This window comes from Adelges cooleyi, unplaced genomic scaffold (genome assembly GCF_023614345.1).
Source record: "Adelges cooleyi isolate 19-005CV unplaced genomic scaffold, UGA_ACOO_1.1 ACOO_flye_CR_arks_rails_tigmint_CR_PRNA_30, whole genome shotgun sequence".
NCBI lineage: Eukaryota > Metazoa > Arthropoda > Insecta > Hemiptera > Adelgidae > Adelges > Adelges cooleyi.
In genome coordinates this window covers 16417274-16443035 of record NW_026095971.1, presented here as the reverse complement: position 1 = coordinate 16443035, position 25762 = coordinate 16417274, and the positions used below count along the sequence as shown (strand labels likewise).

General features: G+C 28.2%; 1 protein-coding gene across 3 annotated transcripts in view; it reads left to right on the top strand.

Annotated features, from left to right (window-relative positions):
• The first annotated feature begins 4282 nt into the window (after positions 1-4282).
• The window catches only part of LOC126837948 (sodium-coupled monocarboxylate transporter 2), a 32406-nt gene continuing 10926 nt past the window's right edge, over positions 4283-25762 (top strand). The window contains exons 1-8 of one of the 3 annotated variants that reach the window (XM_050571970.1): positions 4283-4694; positions 19142-19359; positions 19737-19870; positions 21118-21306; positions 22819-22973; positions 23605-23745; positions 23858-24076; positions 24192-24310. In XM_050571970.1, coding sequence (XP_050427927.1) covers positions 19161-19359; positions 19737-19870; positions 21118-21306; positions 22819-22973; positions 23605-23745; positions 23858-24076; positions 24192-24310 — 1156 coding nt within the window. In that variant the 5' untranslated portion in view covers positions 4283-4694; positions 19142-19160. The remainder of the gene's footprint in view (positions 4695-19141; positions 19360-19736; positions 19871-21117; positions 21307-22818; positions 22974-23604; positions 23746-23857; positions 24077-24191; positions 24311-25762) is intronic. The other 2 variants (XM_050571971.1, XM_050571969.1) reach the window with 2 other exon arrangements.

Sequence of the window (25762 nt, the reverse complement as noted above, 5' to 3'; positions counted from 1 at the left end):
ATTTTAATGTTCATGTATAAATATAGAATTATAGGCATACTTAAAACTTATTGGCTAAGAAAACAGTAAAGAAAAAAACTATTTCATTTATTCATGTTGGGATAACAACGTTTAATGCCAATGTAAGTGTAACAATATCTTATGTTCTTTAAGATTTGATTATAAGGAAAAAGTATTTAAAACATTTTCAGCTGCAAATAGTTTACCGGCAATATTTATTATTTAAGCTTATACAAGTGTTCTTAATACAATTTTAATTAATGTATATTAGTCTTCTAAGTAACACAATATTTTTAATATAAATATTAATGCAATATAAATATCGATAATATCAATATTAAAACGGATTTCAGATCATCTATAGACTATAAGTATTATTATTTATTATAAATATAAGTAATAGGTAGTATAAAAATATAAATTGGTTTTTCTGAAGAAACTTGACAAATACATGATTATGTATAATAAACAATCAATCATCAATTAAATCATATTATATTAGCAGTAAACACTACACGGATTTCATTGAATAATTTTAAAATTGAAAATATAGTTGTTGATATAGTATAAAACATTTCCATAGGCAATAACAATTGATGTTTACAATTAATTCATTTATTTTACTACGAACTTTTTAATAATATATTACACTGCAGCAACAGGTTTTTTGATTTTAAATAGTGTGTATTTGTTGGTATGTAAGTAAAGTTAAATTAAAATCAAAGTAATAACACACTTTTTGAAAACAAAGTTAAATTATACAGTGAAACTTAATAAATAAATTACTATTATTATCAGTTTAGCAATTATCTGATAGTAGTTGTATTTAACATGTATTTCACCCGACAACGTTATATTAATTGTTAGAAAAGTCATGCAGAGTCATCTAAATAAAACTAATCATTACCAAAAATCAAAGTCATATGTTTACTATTAAATAAGACAGCGTGGTAGCTGTAAGCATGTAATTATGTTATAACTTGAATGAAAATTATTTATTGACAAAAAAGGAACAAAACGTTTATGAAGACGAAAACAAAATTATTATTATAATTATTAGAAATGTTTCGTCTTCTGTCTGGCACGCAACGTGTTCTTGAAAAATAATACAATGTGTATAAATATATATATATATATTCATATAAATTTAAATACATTCCGCCCGTTGGCCGCGAATATTCACGGTAACAATTCAAAATAAAATACTACTAAAAAAATGTACACATATATATTATTATAAGTTATAACTGAACGTTCTCTTTCATTCTGTTCGACTGGATTCCGGCCAAATACATAAAGCTGGTTATGCTTAAGGTGGCCCAGCACTCGGTGATGACTTACAATAATTATTATTTATAAATATTATAAATGTTTTACATCAGTCGCAGATTTAAAGATTACGATTGGGAGGGATAACAAATACTTCGAACAAGGCAATCAATTGTTTTCTGATACTATCATTTCCATCCGTTAAATGTAATTAACACTGAAAATAAAATCATCTTAAGAGGACGCTTTACTCCTCTTTCGGTTTCGATGTGAAGCTAAGAAGGAATTGTTTTTATAATGATAGGTGTTTTTTTTGAGGGGGGGGTGGACCCATGATATTTTCTGAGCTGCTGAACCGATTTCTTCATGTAGCCACTTTAAAGACCAGAAATCAAACCTGAACAATTCTTTATAGAACTATAAATGTAAAAAGTTCATCCCTTCCCGATCAAAATAGAGAAAAACTCCCAAAAAAATTGTTTGTTTTGTTAACTTAAAATTAAGGCACGCTAGTTTTTTTAAAAGTAGTCGACTTAGTTCTAATTTTGCATGGAATATTTTTTATAGTACAATCAATAAGTGTTGCCAAACAAAACAAAATCAAAACCCTTTTCCCTTATAGAAGGGGTAAAAATGAAAAATATGGCTTAAAATAAGTAATTTTAGAGGTAACAATTTTCTTAAAAATTTGTAGTCAATCTTTTTTTGTATAGAGCAAAAAAAATGAGAAATTGGTGCTTTGACCGTAGTTAATTTCTAGGTTGACAAGTGAGTCAATCAACAGTCTACAAATAACCGAAAAATAACAACACTCAACAGCAACAAATTGTTATAAGCAGACGATGAGCCCTAATGATAAAAATACAATTTTAAACACATTTTTGACAATGACTTGATATATATATATATATATATATATATATATATATATATAAATACGCACTGAAGCGTTAATTGAGAGTTATTTTATCATTTTCAATAAAAACAAATTCTATAGATCTATGACGTCTCCCGTTCAAATATGCTCCGACTACACTACGCTGGATTTCTTCATAAATATTTTTTATCATAACGTACATAATAACGTTTTTCACCACTTTTTTAAAATTAAACATAGCTACGCAAAACCCGTTTGGTGTGGTCCATGATGATTTAAAGCAAAAACATCATTATTGAGTTGATTGAGTATTATTATTTCTAAAGACTATAGGTAGGTGGATTTATGATATTATATTATGAACAAAAACCGGTTTTTTAAATACATTTTAAAATAAATATAACTTTGTTGTTAATTATAATTTTGAAAACCCACCAACGTAAAGCCCTAAAAAATATTGTATTTTTTATGTCTAATAATCCGTGTTTTTATTCTTAGCTACTTATAAGTTATAAGTCTATGTCTGTCTATAGAACTTGATTTGTGTGATCATATTTTGTACATAAAAATGTATGTAACGCCCTCTTACGGTATATTAAACAGTAAATAAAAACATTTCAAACTGTTTTCCGTTTCTCGCATTATGCCGCTACAATATAATCGAAAAGTTATTGCTGGAACAAAATAGGAACAGAAATGTCGTTCCAATTACATTTCGAAGGGGTTTCTAAGTTACCGTTACTTGTAACCAAATTAACTAATCGTAAATGACATTTTTATTGGAATATTTAGATAACTTTTCATTTAGTTAAATAAAATAAAATGTTTATTTACACATTGAACTATTGTCGATTTTTATCTTGACAGAAAATATAGTAACCCTATTTTGTCCCTACATTTTTAACAAAACTGTTATTATAGTTACTAAATACGTAAATATAAATAATAAAACATCAGCATATATATTCAATTGTATTGTATTTTTAAAAATAATTATTAACTAATGCCTAATCCTAATCATAATACATAAAATCTCATCTAAATCCTGGGTAGAACAAAAGATTAAATAACGTTTTGAAACAATATATATATATACATTATACTGTATACATAATAACCAGTGAGGTTTTTCATCCCTAATATTAAGTACACTCAAAGAAAAACCACAGTAAAACGTTAATGATGAAATAGATCAAGCCACTATGTGGCGATTAATTATTTAAAAAATATTTTGCTCTTATGACCAATTATCTGTAATAATAAGTAAAATATCTATCAAATTGATAATTTTTAATACATTTTTACAATTTTTTTATTAAAATGATAAGTAAAAATGTATTATTTTTATCGTCGCAACAATAGTATCATGACATACTTATAAAGGTGTTAAATGGTTTTATCAAATGTGGATTGTAGGTTTAACAAATCAACAACGATAATTATTCTTTATACATAAGGTCAATGTTTATTTTTTCAAATCAAATGCAATTTTTATGAAATAGATTGTGGCTTTCAGGTACAGTGTATAGACCTCTATTTTATATATATTTTTTGTGAACTGATAAATATTGATGGTTGACGGTTGTCATTATTGGCTCGACATAACAAACATAAAGACAGGAGGGGGGCCAAGATGCTTTAGTATTGTTATGTGAAGTTTTACTATTACACGTACCTTTGTTAAAGGAGGCTAGTGTAAACACTCAGCACACGGTACTAATAATATTGAGTACAATACAAGACATCTTTAAATACACACAAGCGAGAAGAACATTTAATAAATTATCCAAGTAAGTATATAATATAGGCTCAATTGGTGATGTGGGGAATTTGAGTGTCACGTGTAGAAAGGAGATTAACCTGTTGAGCGGCTACAGAAAGTAAAAATAGTCGAAAAAAATGATTTTATTAATTATTGTATCATTAGTTCATTTAAATCTACATGTCACGTATTATTAATCGTAAACCGGCATCATAATAGACCACGTGTCTAATCGGCGCAATACCATTAAGATCAAACGACTACAGCCAGTTTACAATTTACTGTAAAGCAGTAGTATAGTATACCGTATATAAAATGCATATTTATTGGGTATAGACTGTAGATACTAAACATACTCACACACTGCTATTATCTGTTTGCATGCACCGCGCGTTCGGTTCAGTTCACATGTTGCACGGTACGCGTGTGGTTCAGCTGTAGTTTTATTGCCCATTGCTATCCGTACTTAAGTTGTCTTTAAGAAAAGTTCTTACAGTTTAAAAATATATATTTGTTCCTAATTTTCTTAAACAAAAAATACTTAGTATTATTCGTTTGTTACAAAATATTTTTGCCTATTTAAGTCGAAAATGTTTTTGAAAAAAATGTATATTTTAATATAATAATAATTTTAAAGTAGTTTTTTTTAATTGTAATTTAAAAGCAATTGTCATTTCGTTACCGTTTGGTTTGGTTCGATCGGTCGCCATTCGGATTCACAACAGGAGTTTGATCGAACAAAAGAAGAAGTGCACGAATCCGAGAAAAAAACTTGACCGCTAAAAGGTATAAACTTTTTATAAATAATCCAATACCGTAATGTAAATATTACTTCAGACAAATATTTTTAAGCCGGTGTTGACGATGGGTACCACATCCAATATGTATAATTAATCTTGTAAAAACAATTTTTTTCGGTAAAAATAAGTGATTAGTTAAATTGTAATTTTTTTATCTTAATAATGATTTACAGTTAAAAAGGTCACGTTAAAATATATTATTAGTATGTGTGTATTATGTATGTATAATACATGTGTTCGGAAATCTGAATTATAACAATCTATAGTATAACTACAGTTTCACAAACATTTTTAAACGTTTAACATATACTCAAGAGTGTAAAGTTAACAAAATTAGAGATTTTTTAAATCATATTAAAAAAGGCAATTTTGCATGAGACTAATAGAAATACTCAAAATAAACATTTCATAAATAACTATTTTGAAAAGCCTTTAACTTTTTAGTACAATTGTGTTAATTAATTTTATATTACCGAATTCTTACCGATTGCCTATAAATAATATAAATAAAATTTAGCAACTAAAACACCAAGTATATGCGTTTTTAAGTTAGTGGTTTTATAATAATGAGATGTGTTTATTTTCAAAAATTGTAATAGTGGAGAAGAATTACCATTAGTAAAACAAAATATGCTATATAAGCTGCCCTACATGAGGGTTACGGATTGTCAATGGCACGATAATGTAATCAGTTAAAAGGTCAGATAAGAATAAACACAACAATGAAAAAAAATCACTAATATAATGCATGAGTTTTAAACATATTAAAATAATTATGCAAAATAATATTAATGTGTACAAATAAATAATAATTAGGTGTCATTTTTTTTTGTGTTTAGACTACTGTAAAATTGGTCTTTACTTCCAGTTTTATAGTATATCTTATTCGATTTAATATTTTAATTTAATACTAATAATTTGCTATTAATTATTACATTATATAATTTACAATATAATAAAATTATGTTACTAATATAAAATGAATAACAATGATTCTTATACAGCCTGAAAATTAATGAACTCAATCGAAAAAAGATTTTCTTAGTTTTCTTAGTTCTGTAGGTTTTTACTTTTCTTAAAAATGTTTCATGACCGTTGCCAAAAGTAGAAAACATACGTATGTGTAATATTTATATTTAACTCCTTCTAGATTATTCAAATTAGCTGATGTAAATTCGACTAATTAATAATCACAGTGCATCATTTGGTAGTCGGTAAATTCTATTGTTTAGTTACCTACATAATAACTGTGATTAAAGAAATAGAAAACCAACATGCGATAGAGCGGCCGTTTAGCTTCTGTACGTATAATCGTTGTAGGGCATCTAAAAATATAAATCAAGGACTTTAATTTTGCAAAGTACCGAAATCGTCATTTTGAGACTAGTACATGGCTACGATGTTCTTTGTTCATTATGAAAGCCAAGATTTGATTTTGTTTCCCCTTTATGAGTGGTTAACACAATACAATTTAGTTAACCTATCTTACGTGATAATTGTATAATAAATATAATTATTAGGCAAACAGTCAAACCACGGTATAGTTCATAGTTATTATAAGTGAATTAATCAAATGTTAACTGTAGCTTTTTTAAACAATATTACACAGTCTTTTTTGTTTTTATATTGTATTCGTAAATCATTTAGTTGGTATAAAATAACTGCTTTTGTGGTGTATAAATACTTACTACTACGATAGTGTTGTAAAATACAGTAAGTGTAAAAAGTATTCGTGTACCCTATTTTTTTCTAAATATTTATTATATTTAACTCCGTGATATTTAACTAGTTTTATAAACTAACATTTGTAAAATTATCCTTAAGTAATTCTTCAATATAATACAAGAAAAAAATTAGAACAATATTTATCAACATACAGCCAAATTAAAAATAATCAAAATACACGCACCATAGTCGTACATTAAATATAAATATTCGTACATTAAACATTTGTATATTTTTCACAAAATAATACGTTTATTTACAATAACAAATAAATAATATTCTTTAGAAACATTCATGTAAAAAAATATATATATACTAATAATAGGTATCCCAATTCAGTTTGCTCAGAAGTATCGTTGGAAAATGGTCTCTTGCATTTGTGAATGATATTATTTTCAAGATGGGTAAAAAAAAAAGTGAACGTGATTTTACGATTGCGTAAGCAATGTAAATCATTACATCAGTTATTTAAAAATGTTAACAGAGCTCGCCGCACTATCAAAGACATGGTAGATCAATTCGACGACCGTAAAAGTTATGAAAACAAGCCAGTATCCCACTGACCAAAGAAATTTTCTGAACATGATAAACGTTTAGTGATAAAAAAATCAAGCTATACTCGCTTTTTATTTTAAACAGATCGTATGGTAGATCTTGCTCATTATTCTGAAGCCTGTGTTAGTATAATAGTATAACCTTGGCCGAGTAGCTCATCGAAATTATTTTGTAAATAAAACAAATAGACTTTTTTTTCCAAAAGACAATTTACATAGCTATGTTAACTTTTGAAGAAAATAGTTTTCACAGATGAAAGTAAGTATAATATATTTCGCTTAAATGGAAGACGTTTTGTTTAGCAAAAAGTAAGTACAGAGATAGTTCTAAAAAATGTACAGCCAATTTACACTGAAATACGGTGGAGGTTCTTTGGCGGTTTGGGGCTATGTGAGTGATCAGAATGACGGAAATTTGCACTTTAATTGTGGCATCATGAATCAAGGAGTTTATTCGAATTTTGAAGACTCATCTTTAAGGCAGTGCAAAAATGAAAAGGGCATTGAAATGATAATGTATTCACACAAGATAATAATCCAAAGCATACTTCAAGAAAAGATAATACAATATAATAATATTAAATGGGTATATAACACCGAGTGACCAATTTTAAAATACTAATTTAATTAAAAAGTGGTTCATTAGAGACTTTTTAAGTTCGAAGAAGGATGTTGAAAAAAATGGTACAAAATTCAAATCAGCCAACATACGGTCACAAACATGTTTTTTTCTTAATGAAAGCCCTTTTTCGTTTACCTAAAAAACGTTCTCGCCAAAATTGACAACTTATAAGCAAATTGTTTCGGTAAAGTCCATTGTTTTTGAAACCATTTTTAGTTTTTTTTTTTAAATTTGATGCTATTGTGTGTGATGACCATGGTATGTGTAGTAATCGGTGTATGTGTATATGATGAGATAGACCCCAGCCCTAAAACATACCCATTTTAATAATTTATTATCACTGATTCTATAGCAGCTGTCTCTTATCACTTTACATTCATTCCTTATTAGGGACCATTATTAGCTCTCACTTTTCACAATTTTCTTAATATTAATCCTATAACAGCTGTTTCTTATCACTGTAAAAAAAACTGTTTCAGAAGATTAATGACGTAATTCCAGACAGACGCCCAGCCATAAGACATATTCATGTCAAAAATATAATAATTGAATTGATATTTTTTGAGAAAAATGCAACAGTATTTTAAATTGGGACACGCCATATACTACAGAAAAATATACTCTCTGGTGTCTGGCGTCTTTGCTGATTAAATGCAAACTGAGGTATTGCGAAACGCAGCAATTTTCTTGAGTTGTAAATTTCAAAAATAAAATTGGTCTCGCTCGTGATTTTTTTTTTTTTGTTGTTGTCTCGTGTGCAAGCGGCAATAAATTGAAAAACAAAAGGGACCAACTTGAACACCTTTAACACTATACTTCATTATCTTTACTATGATGTCACGTCAATTAAGGTGCACCAAGCATTGCTAATGTGCTTGTGGCTGGCTGACGATCAAACTAATTTGATGATTTGCTTAGTGTCGGTCGTTGTTCGACCGGATTTCTCGCTTACACGCATCATTTGTAAATCAACGCCAGTTGTTTTTCGGTTGTTTCCACGGTGAATATTTTAATAATACTGTCTAGTCTGGTACAAAATGGTACGGTTTACACGTGCACGACATTCGCAGACTCCGGCAATAATTATACCATTTATTGTGTTTGCCCAACACAATATACACCTGTATATATTATTATTAAAACATCGTCGTGCCCATAAAGCTGTTTATTGTTTATCCGTTGGCAAATTTGTATTGTGACCGTGATCTTCATGGCAAATGAATACACTTACATGTTAAACGTAAACGCCGCTGTCGACCAAGTGCAATTATAGTAATAATAATGTGGACATCTACTAAATAACCGTTGGACGTCAAATCGCCAACATACAAAATATTCTTCAATATTATTATATTATTATTATCATGAAATTATCAAAAATTATTCAATATTATCTTGTATTATCAAATTATCGTTAAGTTGCCCTTTGAAATCAGCTCTTAACTTTTGTGGTTTCGATTAGCCAGTATATTACCATCTTAGATATATTTTTAATAATAAATTTACTACTCTTAAAAACAATTTGTTCAATTTTTACCAATAACGTCATTAAAAGACATTGATTAACCAAATATCAATATTTTATTCACATTACACGCATAGTATTCATCTTATATTTGAAGCGTCTATTTTCAAAACCAGCCATAAGCAATTCATGTTCAAAAACATAGTAGCTTAATTTATTTAGCTTATACTAACTATACCGATGAACATTGACAAACCGAAAAAATATCATAAATCCTTTTCCCTAGAAGGGTTAGATATTTTTTCTTTATTTCTCTCTTTCATGCAAAGTTTTAGGGATTTAGGTCTGAAAATTAGACTGAAGGTAGATCTAGAATGGAATTATTACATAATAACCTATCCTACGTTTAATACTTTCTTTCTGTGCTGGGTTTTATTGTGTTTAGTTTGAACTGTACTGCTCTAAATCTACTATCCACAGATTCGCATAGAAGCGTTTATTTAAGTAATTTTATCGCTTCTTGTTATAATAATTCATGTAGACCTTTAAGTACTGTAAGTTCTTCTTCCCCTCTTTGCTCCGACTCCTCTGTATTTTATTTTGAACGCACCCTATTGAACAATTGTTATTATTATTACAGGTTAAAAAACCAAAATCAAAATTAAAAAAAAAGTCCATTAATTTTGAGGCTAGTTTTGAATTTAGCTATGCAAATAGAGTACAACATGATATTTTAAGTACGTTTTAGAAAATGTAGTCAAACTTATAAAACGCGATGAATACTACAAACCGGTATTTTTTACAATTTTGTAAGCAATTCAAAATACTAGACAAAACTTTTAACAAAATTCGAATTCAGCGAAAAATTTTTATCCAAAAAAATGAACTCATTTTTGTTTTAAAAAAAGAAAAAAGTTCTTTTAATCGTTAGATCGTCTAATTGGTTTAATTTAAAGAGAATTACCGCTTTTGTAGTAACTATTTAAATGTTCACTACTATAACAGTGTTGTAAAATATTTGTGTCGAATTGTGTTGTTCAATGGTTAAACTATAATGTTCAAAATATACCGTTGATGTTTCAACGGTATAAGTCTTAAACCTTTAAATTATATGCGTCCAAAGAGGATCAGTCTATTAGTAAACTTATTCGATAACTGCAGGTAAAATATAAATATATAGTTATAAATACATATGTATATTATACAAACATAACTAATTATTGTAAAACAATATACGAATCAACAATGCAGTGTAAATTAATTTTGAAGAATATAATTACCGTAATAATTACTATTACTAAATGTTTAAACGCTATAATCTTACTTATACATTTGTCTATAATTGCGTCTTGGTAATTATTACACTAATGTTTAAAACGCGTATCCAACTTTCAAAATTGCACCAAGTATACTAGTATTGTGATTACATGTAAAGGAAAAGAAAGTTATGAATTATGTATATAACAGTATTGTAGGTTATATATAGTTATTATTGAGTTTGATTAGGTAAAGGTTACAGACGAAACTTTAAGCAATTTATTACGTTTAATTTGAATGATTTTATCACAATCCAATTAATTTTGTTTTTAAAAACAAAACACTCAGTAGTGTACAAAACATACTAATTAAATAACTTGTAATTTGCTCTTGTAAATTTATCCTAGTGAAACGATCATATTTAGCAAGGTCCCTGACGATTTGTTTATAAACAAATTTGCGTACAATTTTCAACTTTAGATAGATGATGTAGAAAATGCTACTTAATTAGGGGTAAAATATTTACAATATTACTTAAAAAAGCTTTTTAAATATGTTAACGCATTATAGGTAAAATGTTGTTTTACATTATTATTTATTAATTATTAAATAATCATACAATGAAATATCATACACCGGATTATGAGTAATTCGTAATCCCTTTATAGTCAATTTTGCCCATCTTTGTAAATATACATAAATATACACATAACTGTCCGCCTTGTTATCACTGCTATCATCTTCAAAAATTATTTTTAATAACAAACGTATTTCCTCAAGCAATTACAGATATAATATAGAACTAATCATTTTTTTTATTATTGTTTTCGGTCTATTTAGTAAACAATTTTTGTCCAACATTAGTAGTTTGTCTAACATTTTTATCTAACATATAAAATAAAAAAGAGATATTATTGGTAAATGAGAACGATTCAGTACTATAAATCAAGAGATTGTTTTATCAATATACTAAGAAAATTGATTTTAAAAAAACGTACTTGACAAACAATAACGTTATGCAATTATTAACAAACACCTTACAATTAATCTCAAAAAAATGTGCATTATATAATATTGTTATTTATTACCCCTGATTGTATAATCATATTATAATTAAGAGTACTTCATTTATTTATCATTATTTCGATTATTAACAAACGGTCTAAAATCAATCTAAAACGAAAAAGCATTCTATTAAAATAGCGAACAACGCTTATAAACAAAAAATAATACATAAAAAAATAATGTTTTTAACGTTTGCGGTTAATTAAAGTCTATGCATATCGTATAAAAGTTTATTTTTTAATTGCTTCTTTATGAAAATGTTGCAGTACCATACACATTCGATCAATTCAAAGATGATTTTTTTTTTTTATGAAACATGGTAGTTAAAACCCTATTTTTAATTCGGTGTTCTTAATGTTAATATTTATAACTTATTACTCATTTAGAATAAAAGTATTAATTTAAAATGCAATACCTTTTCAGCTTCGAATTAAAGCTAAAAACAAGATTACCTATTAATAATAATGTTTTTATTATACGATTTGAATATATTAATCAGTATATTATTATAATTGGGGATTGGATACCGATTATTTCTACAGATTTGAATTCGCCATAAAGTTTATTTGAGATCGGTTTTTTTTTTAATTTTAACACTATCTAAGTTAAACTTTAAAATTTTCAAAACAATAATTGATGTTAAAAAATCAAATTCAGAAAGCGTCAAAATTAAAAATTTGAAAATGTAAAAGAAAAACGATCTCAACTCTCAGGTTGGTAAATTGTATGACGAATGCAAAGCAGTTTCGCATCAGTATTGTTATTAATATATTAATTAGCAATTATATAATGTATAACCCGGTTGAGTAAGAACATTAATAAGGTTATTATACTATAATAACCTTGTAAATGATTTTTGGAGTGTTTTAATTATACCAATTTTAATTTGTTAAGTGTACACAAAATAATTGTCTTCAATACACTACAAATTTAACCTTCTTATTTCACGTGTTTTGTGAAATTTGTGTTTTCGTAAAAGGAACACACGTAACAGATCGATTACATTTATGTTACAATTATTTTGACAATATTTATGGAAAATCGAAGAGGTTTAAACGTCAATTTGGTGATATATTGGTAGTTTGGCTTCTATTTCTCAGCTAGTTAATATTCATATTCGACATTAATTTTTTGTTCCTGAATGATTAATAATAATTTATTCAATTTCAAATAACAAAATTTTTTTTTTTACCCAATCTGAGTAATAAAACTACTATTATAAAACGTATATCTAAACGTTTACGGCGTGTTTTTAAAACAATTATTATTATTATTTTCAATTATTTTCAATTATTATTAAAAACATATTTATTTTAACTTTATTTTTAGACAAAACAAATTAAAATTAAAAAAATTTGAATAAACTATCAAATGTGATTTCCAATTTCTGAAATCCGAATATTACTATCAATAAATAATAAATGACATTCTCACCTATTCTCGAACGCTTCAAATGTTGTGAAAATTTCAAAACCAGTTTATAGTATAATTTGCAGTTTTAATTAAAAAAATATGTAAATGTTTTGGCTGTTTTTATTTTGTAGGGGAAGAGGTGAAATTTTACAATTTTTGGCACAATAAAGTACCCCTACAGGTACGATTTCTGATCTATAGAGTAGCTTCACGAAGAAATCGGTTCAGTAGCTTAAAAGATATTGTGGGTAAAAACAAAAAAAAACAAAAATTTAAAAACACAAACTGTAAAATTATCCTTACCAAAAACCGCCTAAAAAAAATTGTTAGAAAATAAAAAGCCTCCTCGCGTTGTCCTCGAAGTAGACCTAAAAAATTATTTAGTATTGACAAAATAAAAAAAAACTATAGTTTTGTAAACTCAATATTTATGAACATTGCAATGATTGTATTATAACAATAGGAATAATAAGATAAAAAAAAGCAGGAAGTGAAATTGGGCATATAGATCTTGTTACAATAAACAAAATTATTATGGATTTATGTGAAAAGGATTAAATTTAAAGTGCAACAAATAAATATGTATGTAGTAAACTAACATAATTATGAAAACCAGATTAGATTGCATTTCCTACTGTGACACTGAACATGCATGACAATAGTCAGTGGGATGGAGTAGGGTAGTGCACAATGGTCATTGGTCAGCATAGTGAATGTTTAAATGGTAATTTATAACAATATTCTAGTATGATGAAATTTCACTGTTTGACGTGCCTTATGCCATTTTTATACGCCAGATGTTACACATGTGGTAGGACAGAAACAACGCATGCTACCTTTATGTTGACAGATCATCGTATCGTTGTCGTCATTGTTTAAAAGATAAAAACCGTTTTTATTTCTTAATATTTACACATGCACTTCAAATGCATCATTACAACAACAACTGCAAACTGCAGTCCGTATACTTTAAATAAAATCAGCATTTGAGACGCGTTTATTTTGACCGACATGTCATTGAAGGGCAGATGAAAATATTGTTTTTGTATTTTAAGTGTATATCATAACGATAAGACATTTTTTTAATCGGTAAAAGTAAACACGTTGCTCTAATTATTTGCAACTTAAAAAAGTAGAGATAATATTATAGTTGCAACTAAAATAATACTACATTGTAATAACACTATATTGTTTTTACAGTATACTAAAAATGTGATAATTATTATTACGCTCTAGTGACGTTATTCTAATAATTAAAATAACATAATTTATATTATAATGATAATATGTGAAATGTTTGCCTTGTGTTGGGATATCGGAAATGTCAAGGTCATCGCGAATATTCGCATACGAATGGATGAAATGTTGTTACTTTTTATTGTTAAATGATAATTATACGACGATTATGAAGATTTTCTGATACTTGTTTTAATTTCCCATGCTATAATAAAAGCATAATTTATTAAGGTGATTTTATGCGTGAATCCATACCTACACATAGTTGTTATCTTTTTAATAAATATAAAAATAACCGACTTAATGAATACTACGCGGTTATTTATAATAGCATACATTTTAATAATTAATCTTTTTGCTTTATGCAATTTTTTGTCGGGTAACGCAAAACAATATTAAACACCTAGGTATGTAGTCTAGATTGTATATGAATACAGTTATTTATAAAAAACTAGATTGCTAAGTGTGCAAGCCGCCAAAATAGATAATTGAAGTTATCATTTTTCGCCATCTTTGTGGGAAGTAGAACCTTATCACATCAAAATATGTTTATAGCAATTATAAACAAAGTTGATAACACAGAATCACAGATGTATTTACACAAAAATACATAAATTCCACAAAAATGGCGGACGTCGACTTGAATTCTTATCACTAGTAAGCAATCTAGTTTATTATATATCGACGCCCCGTACGGAAAGTAGCACCGTTCGTGAGTTCTTACGAAAACTAGCACCGTTCAAGTTTTTACGAAGACTAGTACCGTTCGTGCTATTTGTGCCATTGACGCCAACGGTGCTAAGTTTTCTAAGAAATTCGCGAACGGTGCTACTTTTCGTAAGAAGTTCCGTGTTAGTTTTCGCTAAAACTTGAACGGTGGTACTTTTCGTACGACGCGTCGATATTATATCGGTTTTTTCTTAAAATAATTAAATTCAAGTAGAAATATAATATTAATTTTACGCTATACATACATTTATTATAAATTTGATGTACAAACAGAGAGACCAAGGAATTGAAATAAAATTATGAAAAATTAGAGAAATATTTTAGTTTTTGGAGCCGAATCACAGAATAGATGAAAGCAGAAGGGTCACTTAAATGTAAACAAAAAAGTGACGGCCGCGGGCCATGTTCCAAATAATATGCTATAGAGTATAGTCGTAACTCATAATAAGTTAAATCTATATACAACTAAAAATAATAATGTATAGATATAATTTATTATGGTTATAGCATATTTAGAAGATGGCTAGCGCGTTTTTGTGTGATAAGTATCTTTACCGTGTTAATTTTTATCAGTGTCCACCTTTTGGTCAAATTATGTAAATATTAACACACGAGTGTGGTGCTTTCTAACCTAATTTCTAAAAACAACCCATTCTAATTTTAACCGTACTCTAAAACGCGTGGTATGACAATAACTTTGAAACAGATATATATTTTTCAATACTTGCCTAATATATCGATCGAAGTACATTTTTAATTTTCGTTTTCAATGTTATTATAAATATCATTAAAATCTTTAAAATTTGGCCATTTTTCACGTAGAAATAGTTAATCAACTTAAAATAATTTTAAAATTGTGCCACGATCTATACTTTGTAAATGTTTTGAAGAATATAAATGTTTTTTCAAAACTCAAATCGTATTATTTTAAAGAACTTTCTGTTCGAAATAAAAACATATATTTATATTATTTCATAATTTACTTATAATTATTTGTTATTCATACGATAAGATATGGTACGAGATCAAACGACCCGTATAAAGAATGCACAAAGATATATTTATATACGTTTAAATTTGAATTCAAATAGTGTCACAGTCAAACGCTGAATGTTTGGACGGTAATCCTTTTAAGCTATTATAAAAGTACAGTATTTACAACGGAAGAAAGCAACTTGGGCTTAGATGTTCTTCGCTTACCCAAATAAAGTGTCATGCATACCACGTGATCAGTTCATTGGGGATTTATTTATTTTCGTACTATGAAAATAATGGGTGGCGATGGGCCAATATTGAAATATTTTGGTTACTTTTTAAAATAGCTGAACCGCATTTATTTTGCTTCCTATAAGGACTTGAAATAGGTATGACGCTTCGTAGATATTTCAATTAAAAAAAAAAATTTTAAGAGGAAAATTTACAAAGCAGCATTTTACCGATTTTTTAAAATTTTAATTCTATGTTGAGATAAAGAAAAGTTTAAATTTAAACACTCTATGATATGTTTTCTGTAATCCCTTATCCCCCAATTATTTTCACCACAAAAAAACCTTAAACTCCTATTTAAAATGTTCTACTTCGACAATTACACCTTAAAGTAAATAAATCAATGTAAATAATTATAATAGTAATAATAATAAAAATAATTATAATTATAATATTATTTTATATATTATGTATTCTATTGCAACTATTAGTGTTAAAACTATTACAGTTTACCAATTAAATGAATGCATCATATTATGTAATTGGTAATAATGATAAGTAATTATTTAATTACAGATTGAACTGATGTATGTATTGTTAGACAATTTGTCTTACAATAACACGTCTTATCTTGAACACTTGTTTGATTAACTAAAAAAATAATACCTCCTCAACCATTAAGTGTCAAAGCTAACACGTTTAGTTACTAATTCTATGTTTGTCAATCTAGAATTTTCCCAAATAATTAAAGTCAGCTTATTATATAGTTAAGTTAAAAATAACATTTTCTACTGGGAATCGAAAATAACATTTTTTACTTATTAGTATCAACTGGTCTGCCTTTCATCTAATTTAATCCAAATAAATATTTTAAAAAATGTATAGTCTGAGCGCACGGCAGTGCCAAGTTCTAGCAATGCCAGTGTATCTTTACACGAACCAATTCACCCAGTATTTCTAACCCACATATCTCTGTTTCCTCTTGAGATAAGCCTTTGAAATTTGAAACATAATTTAACTCAAGTAGCTTAGGATACTGTAAACAAATTGAGTCCTTAATAGTAAACCTTTTCAAAAGGGGAGAATTTCAAAGTTTTCATTTTTGTTCTCACTCAGAAACGTGAAGTTTGGCACAAAGGTAGGTCTTATAATGTAACTAAAGGGAAAAATCTGAAATTTGCAATTTTTTCAAAATGAATGCCGTTTAAGGGAGTTTAGTTCTAAATGCATGATGTGACGCGCATGAATAGATTAGCACGGGTTTTTAATAATAAATTACAGATTCTCGCGCCATCGAAACAAACGTTCTCTTTCATTGTTATAATATGGCAATAAGCAATTGTATGTAATTAACAGTAAAAACGTATCAAACATAACGTTTTCGTAATTTTATTGTACTTTATATTATTTATTGGTCATGAAATACAGAATATTTTAATAATCGTAATAATATTTCATGAGCAACACTGATCTTTTATTTGTATTACTTAACGCTTGGCCAGTTTCTGAATGAAGCATAAATGTACTCACTTAGGAGTTACGTGGGTGATAGGAAGGAGATAACTCAGCCAATAAGCCATAAGTCAGCCATTCGAAGTAGTGGTATCTACATTGCGGCCAAGTCTGTTTTATGTCTTATTCAGAAACTGGCCAAATGTTAAGCAATACAAATAAAAGATCAGTGGTGCTCATGAAAGTAGCAGTGAAGTAAGGTTATGAACTAAAGAAATAGAAGACTTGGCCACAATGTAGATATCACTACTTTGATAGGCTGACTTTTTGAGAGGTGGTCTAGAAATTGGCCCTTTTCACTGTCAGGTTTTTGTTGGAGATTATATTTACAATAGAATAACTGCGATGTAGTACTATAAGTATAATAATATTTGGTTGCAGCCAAAAACCGCATACATATGATTTCAACCCCAAAAAGGTCAGTGGACGAAAATCGCACTTATATTGGGTAAAAAGAGGTGCAAGAGGTACGTAATAAATGTAAATGCAAGGCTTCTAATGACATTCATGAGACACCGCAAAAAATAATACTCAAAGAGATGTCATCCATAGAAAATAATACAATAATAGGAAGTAATGGCGTAAGCTTAATCAGGAAATTCAAAATATTGTCCGTCCAATTGAAAAACAAGTTAATTAATAAGCACATTGTAATATTTTTAATACATCATTTTGAATAAAATTGAGTTTCTTTTTAGGAATACTTGTTTAAATGTTGTGAAGAATTTTTAAGGACGGAGATCGTTTGAAATTTCTAATAAACGTCAGCAATCGATTTCAGCCAATAAAATGTTGATAATTTTTTTTCAAATTTTAAATCTTAAATTTTTTTAAATATAAATTGTACCTAAAAAATGTTTTTTGAATAAATATATAAATAATAAATAATAGTTTATACATCATTATAAAATGTGCGGTTTTTGGATACAGCAATTTTAAAAAGTGTGCGGTTTTGCCCTGTATTTTATCACAAGTGTGCGGTTTTTGGAGTCAACGTAATATTTAACCCGAAGAAAGTGACTATTATGATATAAATGTAAGCGGTGTGGAGTCTCAGCTGATGCGTGAAGGGACCAACAAATTATCATACATGTTTTTTTTATAAACACACGAAAAGTAGCATTTATAATTATTTGAGTTGAAAAGTTTTTAATTGCTTAATTTAAACAGAAAAGTGCTCATAATTTCTGATTTTACATTTATACGATTGTATAGTAGCTCTGGAAATGATGATGTAATGAACAGTTTACATAGTCGTTTTTGACCACATCTGTTCCTAATATAAAATTAGGTAAGTAGTGCGGTGTAGATAATTTCAGGAAATTTCAACAGAAGTTTTAATTAAAAGCATTTATTGGCTCATCAATTATTAGTTCGTAATATACTTAATAAAACAAAGTTAAGTGTATTCAAGTCGTGTAGGTCGTGTATCTGATAAATAGTGTAATATAACCGTCTCCTGTCTACTTTTTCCCTTCACAAATTGACAATTTATTATTTTAACATTCAAGAATAACGTTTATACATATATACGTTTGTACTAATAAATATTTCACAACTAAATTAAATAATACTAATAATAATAACTAAATCAATAATTTTCAAATGTATCAACATCTTAAGTACAATATTATTAATATAATTTTCAGATAAGTTGTGAAAAAAAACATGAACAGCATCATAATCGATTATGCAGTTTTTTTACTGCTTATTGGCTTATCGTTTGGGGTTATGATATATAGTAAACTATCAGGACCGAAAGAAAGGACGAAAGCCGACTATGTGTTTGCATCCAAAGGATCGGTTTCAATGGGTGCAATATTGCTGTCAATCGCACGTGGATTTTTGGGAGTCAAAGTCTTTCTGGGTAATTATACAAACAAATAACATCGTCATTAGTTATTTGGTACAACGCTAGCATTTAATTTAAAATATTATATTTGTAACTGTACTAAACACAAATCAACAAGAAAAATAGTTACTTGTATATAAATTTGCTCTTATACTTTGTATCATTTTTCCATAACAAATAAAAATATCAGTTAGAATAAACTATCCTAACGATAATTATTTATTATTGAAAAATGTCACCCTGTTTTATTTTTTTTAGAAAGAAATTTATATCGTATGGTTTTTATTTAATTGAAAAGAGGTACTAGTTTTTGCATCCCGTGTCGTCATTTCAAATAACGCCCTCTTATCGGTCCCTAATGAAATGTGTAATTATTGTATTTCTTTTTTTAGGATATCCATCAGAATTATTTTATAGAGGAAGTGGAATGTGGGAGACGCTTTACGGAATGGTCCTCGCGTTCCCATTAGTTTTATATTTTTTCCTACCAGTTTATTTTAATCTTGGAATTACTTCAGTTTATCAGGTAAATATATTATTAGACTTTTATTAGCCATCAAATATGTGATAAGCTGTTCTTAAGAGGGCGTCGCACCGCCTATTTTCAAGGAGTAAATATAGGCATCTTTTTACAAAATCTTAATTTAAAGGTTAAAGTGTGATGTGTAATTATTGTTCAATAACTAGGACTCTATTTTGGTAATTAATTTATTTTTTGGACTATCACAGCATCCTTAAAAGCGATTTAAAAATGTGTTTTCATCTCTACATGTTTAAGCAGATTGAAAATAACTCGCTTAATTTTGGTTTTAGAGTAAAAGCACCCATTATAAAATTAAAAGAAAACAATATTCCGGAGGGCAAGGCGGTGCGGTTTTTTCACTATTCCAAGTATAACGTTCAATACATAGTTTAGAAATAACGACTTTTTTAAAAAAAAACCTTCCATCTTGCCCCCTGGAATAAACAATGAATATTGTTTTCTTTTAATTTTATAATGGGTGCTTTTACTCTAAAAACAAAATTAAGCGAGTTATTTTCAGTTGGCGTAAACATGTTTTTACCACTGAAAATCACCGATGCGACGCCCACTTAAGTTATATCTAAATGAACTAACAACGATCGAACACTTTTTGCATAACTTTTAAAGTATCAATATCTATAGTAATTAATCTAAAGCTATCATCTTTATGTTTTTCTTAAATATTCAGCTCTTTCTATTCATTTAATAAGCCGTAGGTACTTAAAATATATGATTATGGAGTTTTTAATTAGGTCAATGATAATACCTACTATAAATTAATAAATTATTGAATTACGTAGACGGATAATTATTAATAAATTATTTTACTAAATAATTTTTTAAAATAGTTAATATTGCGACAAAAAGGACTTATTTACTCAACATACTATATATAATACATATAAATTATAAAGCAATTAGTTATGACATAAATATACACATTTATTAAAATGTATAGATGATCAATAAAATAAAAAGTAGGTAATTATATAATTTAAAATTCTGTGATAGCCATATTACAGGCTTTGGGTAGCAAATTGATGGCGCTTTATAGTATTTTTAGTATTGCTAGTATTAATATTTTCACAACCAAGTTTAATAAGTTAAATATACACTTAGTTAACAATGAAAATTGTATAAAATATTATTTAAGTATATAATGTACATGGTAATTATGATAATAGCAAAATTGAAATATAACATTTATATTATATTATAACTTATTTTATCGTGATGATTTTTTTTTTCAGTATTTAGATATGAGATTCAAATCAACGCTGGTACGAAGGCTGGCTTCTGGAACTTATGTTGTCAGAAGTTTACTTAATCTCGGTGTTACAGTATTCACACCATGTGTGGCCCTTAAAACCGTGATGGGATTGCCGTATTGGTTTACAATTACGTCAATATCAATAATTGCCATTGTGTTTACATTATTGGTAAGCAAATATTTAACTATCAAAAACGTTTTTATCTAGCGTGCCTTTGTAAAGTTCACGTTAATTATATCAAACAAATTGTTAATACCATTCGCAATCGGGTGGAAATGTCTAGAACGTACTACTTATTTTTAAATAAAAATGGTTATGAATTATGACTTATGACTGTATTTTTAATTTATAATGGAATAACTCTTATTATTGTCCTATATTTTAAGATAAAACAATATTCAGTACGTCCAGAGGTCATAAAGCATAAACTTTCAAGTGTGTATTTACTGAAGTTTTTTTTTGTAGTCGGTATAACTAAATTGTAAAAGTTGTAAAAACACTCGAAAACAAAATTAACACACTTCGTATTATCATGCATAACGACAAAGATTAAAAAACACACGTCGGCGGTTTTTTATGTAATATATGTATGTATGTCTCAATAAAAAATGCTTATAATACGCATAATATGCATTGTCTTAACAACAATGACTGCTTTAGTTCTCCAAGAAAAACGATTTAATAAAAACACATATTGAGTTCATTAGACTTTAATACGGGTTTGTACATAAGCTTATTGTTCTTGCCATAAATTAAACATCAAATATCATATAAGTTACTAGTATTTTAAACCAGGTAATCGGAAAAAAAATATATTGTTCCGGGTTACTACATTTTGACCACGAACAATGTTTCATCAAGTTCGGAATGGGGTAATCCGGAACAAATAGTGTTCCCATACATTTTTTCGGGACACTATTGTATTGTCCGATTCCCGGTTTTATACCTCTAAATCTTATAAAATGTATAATAATTACTTTTTTTTAAGAAAAGACACAGAAAGGCGAAACTGTTTCTCACATTACTTATCCTCACTAGCCTGTGAGTATTCTTGTATCCTTACAACTTCCTTACTTCTTCATTTGGTTAGAGACTTCTAGGAACATTTCTATTTTAAGCCTGCATAAAACGTCTTCAATTTCTTCGGGAATGGGTAACATCGTACCTTGTTAGTAACTCTATATCTCTGTTTTGTGTCCAAACATACAAATAATGCCTGTTATTAGCCTATAGTTTACCGGCCAAAACTAGGCCAAAACTGAGTGCTGCCGACATCATAATGCTAAAAAATATTGAAATCGCAATCATTTAAATTTTTACGCTATTTCTCATAGTATAAAATAAAAAATCAATACGGTGGGGTCAAGGCATAGTGGTGAACGAGTATATTGAGGTAGAGGAAGTCACAGGTCTTCAAAAATTATAATAATTGGAAGAGATAAAATCACTTTCTTCTCAACACTTTTGTGCTAATCCAGCTAATCTGTGGGTAGTAAAAATATTAAACATTTGTAAAAGCAATAATGTGCTTAATTTTTTTATTTTTAGCAATAGAGTGAATACGATTTAGGTTATTTGCCTGTTTATAATAATTTGTTACCATTATTACATGTCATTGCTTATAATATATATTATTGAAAAAATTTCCACTATAAATATTTACTTTTTTATTGTTTTTAGGGAGGGCTCAGATCGGCCATACTGGCCGACGCCGTTCAAAGTCTGGTTATGATCGGTTGCAGTGTCATAATCATCTTACAAGGTTTTTACATTGCCAAGGGACCCATCAACGTGTTCGACGTGAACAAATCTCGAGGTCGACTCGACTTTTTCAAGTAAGCTTAAGTTTTTTAAGAACCGCGTGTAGAAGTGTTTGTGAGGTATTTAGTTGTAAACTGTCGCCTTCGATTAGAGGTGACATTAATATAGCTATAGAATACATAGGATGTGTCGCAGTACACAAAAATTTAAGTAATGAGTCCTAAAACTGTGTCAAACTTGTCTACGTTTTTCTGAATTTCGATTTTTATGGGTACTTACGGATGGTATTTTTATTAATTTCAATAAAGAATATAATATATTCAAATAAATATATTATGTTTTAATTGTATTAAGTTATTAAAATATATGTAATTTTTATATAACTTACCGCTGTTATATGACACATCTAATATTCTATTTTTAGCCATTTCAGCTACAAAATCGGGACATTTAACCGTGTAAATGTTGAAAATGTTTGTTTTCACCATAGATCACAGGGATGAGGAGTTTAAAGTCTAAAATTATTATAGCCTAGAATGGCGATTAAGTTAGAACCCTTCAATCGAAGTTACCCTTGAGAAACCCGGTAGACAAGTTTAGTCTTAATCGCCAAAGTGGACATCTAAATATCAATTCAACTATGCTTTGGAAAATAGAATAATTGTACATAGAATTATAACGACATTGTATTTTGCTCATCTACAGTTTCGACATGGATCCGACGTTGCGCGTCTCCACCGTGTCAGCCACCCTCGGTCAACTGTTCATGTCCTTATCCATGTTCGGTTGTCAGCAGAACTTTGTCCAGCGCTACTTCAGCATGGAGTCGATGAAACAAGTGGAAAAGTAAATCAACAATGGCCATTATAACCGTTATACATATCGATTCAAATCGACAATCGTATATTATGTTTATGTTGGGTTAGGGCATTTCTCCAAATTCATAACGTTTGCCTAGGGCCCTGTGGTTGACCATACCACTCATGGTATTCCTGTTCAGCCTGTCGTGGATAGTGGGCATGGTAATATTCACCGTGTACGCCGACTGCGATCCCCGAGCTTTGGGTTACATTACCGAAATCGACGAGATAGTTGCGTTCTACGTGCGCGACAAGTTCTACTTCATACCGGGTTTCATGGGACTTGTGCTGGCCAGTCTGTTCAACAGCGGTCTCAGGTATGTCACCTCAAAGTACTGCACTGACCGTATATTTTATTACACGCGTACCGCCCCAACAGTAGTAAGTCTAGCACAATTCACACACTTTATAACTAATTGATTTTATTGGCAGTCTGTTCGTTTCCAACTTGAACTCAATATCGACCGTCGTCTGGGAAGATTTCGTCTCTCAGATACCTTTTTTCAAACGGATCAGTGAAACCAAACAGTTGTGGTGCATAAAAGGCATAAGTGAGTGTCGGTAAAATTATAATGCATATTATATTAATTATAAATAGATATAAACAGGGAGTACCGTTGTGTACACGAGCTTTAAAAGGTAACATGTGAGTTTTATTTGATATTAGGTATTATGTCTTTTTTTATGGACATATATTTTTGTGTTTTATGTTAAAATTTGTTTGACATTTTTAGGACCTTTGTTTTTTTATACCCACAATATAAGTTTTGATCTGCATTCTCACACATTTCCAATTCTATTTTTATTTTGGTCCCTATAGATTTTATCAAATTAAACGTTTATACTATAATAATATATTCAACGGTTAACTTTTATGATTCGATAACAATATTCACGCTTAATCATTTATTATTAACTATGTTTTTACATAGTTGCGTGGTATGTTAAACCTATTATTACAATGCTTGTATATAATTATAATAATTACACTCAGTTAAAATGGTTTTGAGATAAAATAATATAAATTAAATATAACGGTTTACAGTAACTTAATATCTAAATCTCACTAAATTGTCCAACACATATACAGTGTGTCTAAAATTTAAATGTTGAAATATGTCAGAAGATTTTAGAAATTATTTGTTACCAGAAATGAAAAATTTTTAGCGGTTTTAACTCCGCGTGGGCATTTGTACGGAGAGAGAAAATAATGTAATTACTGTAATTAAACAAAGTGATCAATATTTCGTAATATATATATATATATATATATATATATATATATATATATATATATAGAGAGAGAGAGAGAGAGTGATCATATTCTATTATGTGTAATTATTCTATTATGAGCCTATTATAGGTAAAACAACAAAAATTGGGACATTTCTTTAAATTCACGCCAATTATAAAAAAAAAACAGCTATACTACATTTTTAGCTGTAATATATCTCCATAATCATTTTAACAAGTTTTGATATTGAATCTATGACACCCTGTATAATACATTATCCATCGTATTAGTCATTTAGTAATTGTTTATTGCAAAACAGCACACTAGTAAATCTATCGTTATTGCAATTTTGTTGCTAAATTTAATATAATATACAATACATGGCAAAAATAATGAAGATCTCCATATGAACACATTATACATAATATAGGGTGTTAAGAAACTATACTCCCGCAAAAAAAATTAAAAAATTTAGGAATAGTTTTGTAAAACATGTATTGAACCAAGTTCACTTCCAACAAAAAGAAAGTAATTTCAGGAATTTGCAAAAGTGAGATTGCGGCTTTTTATAGATATAAATATGTATACAATGTTTTCTGTATTATAATATTTGATCATATGTCAACATTTAGATCCACTAAAGATCCTAATTATGTCCTATTATTAAAGTCCTAATTATGCATAAATAAATGACACTTTGATAATGCATTTAACGTAAAAAATATTATGTTTAAACTGGTAACTGTATAATATTTTTGTTAGGTGTTTG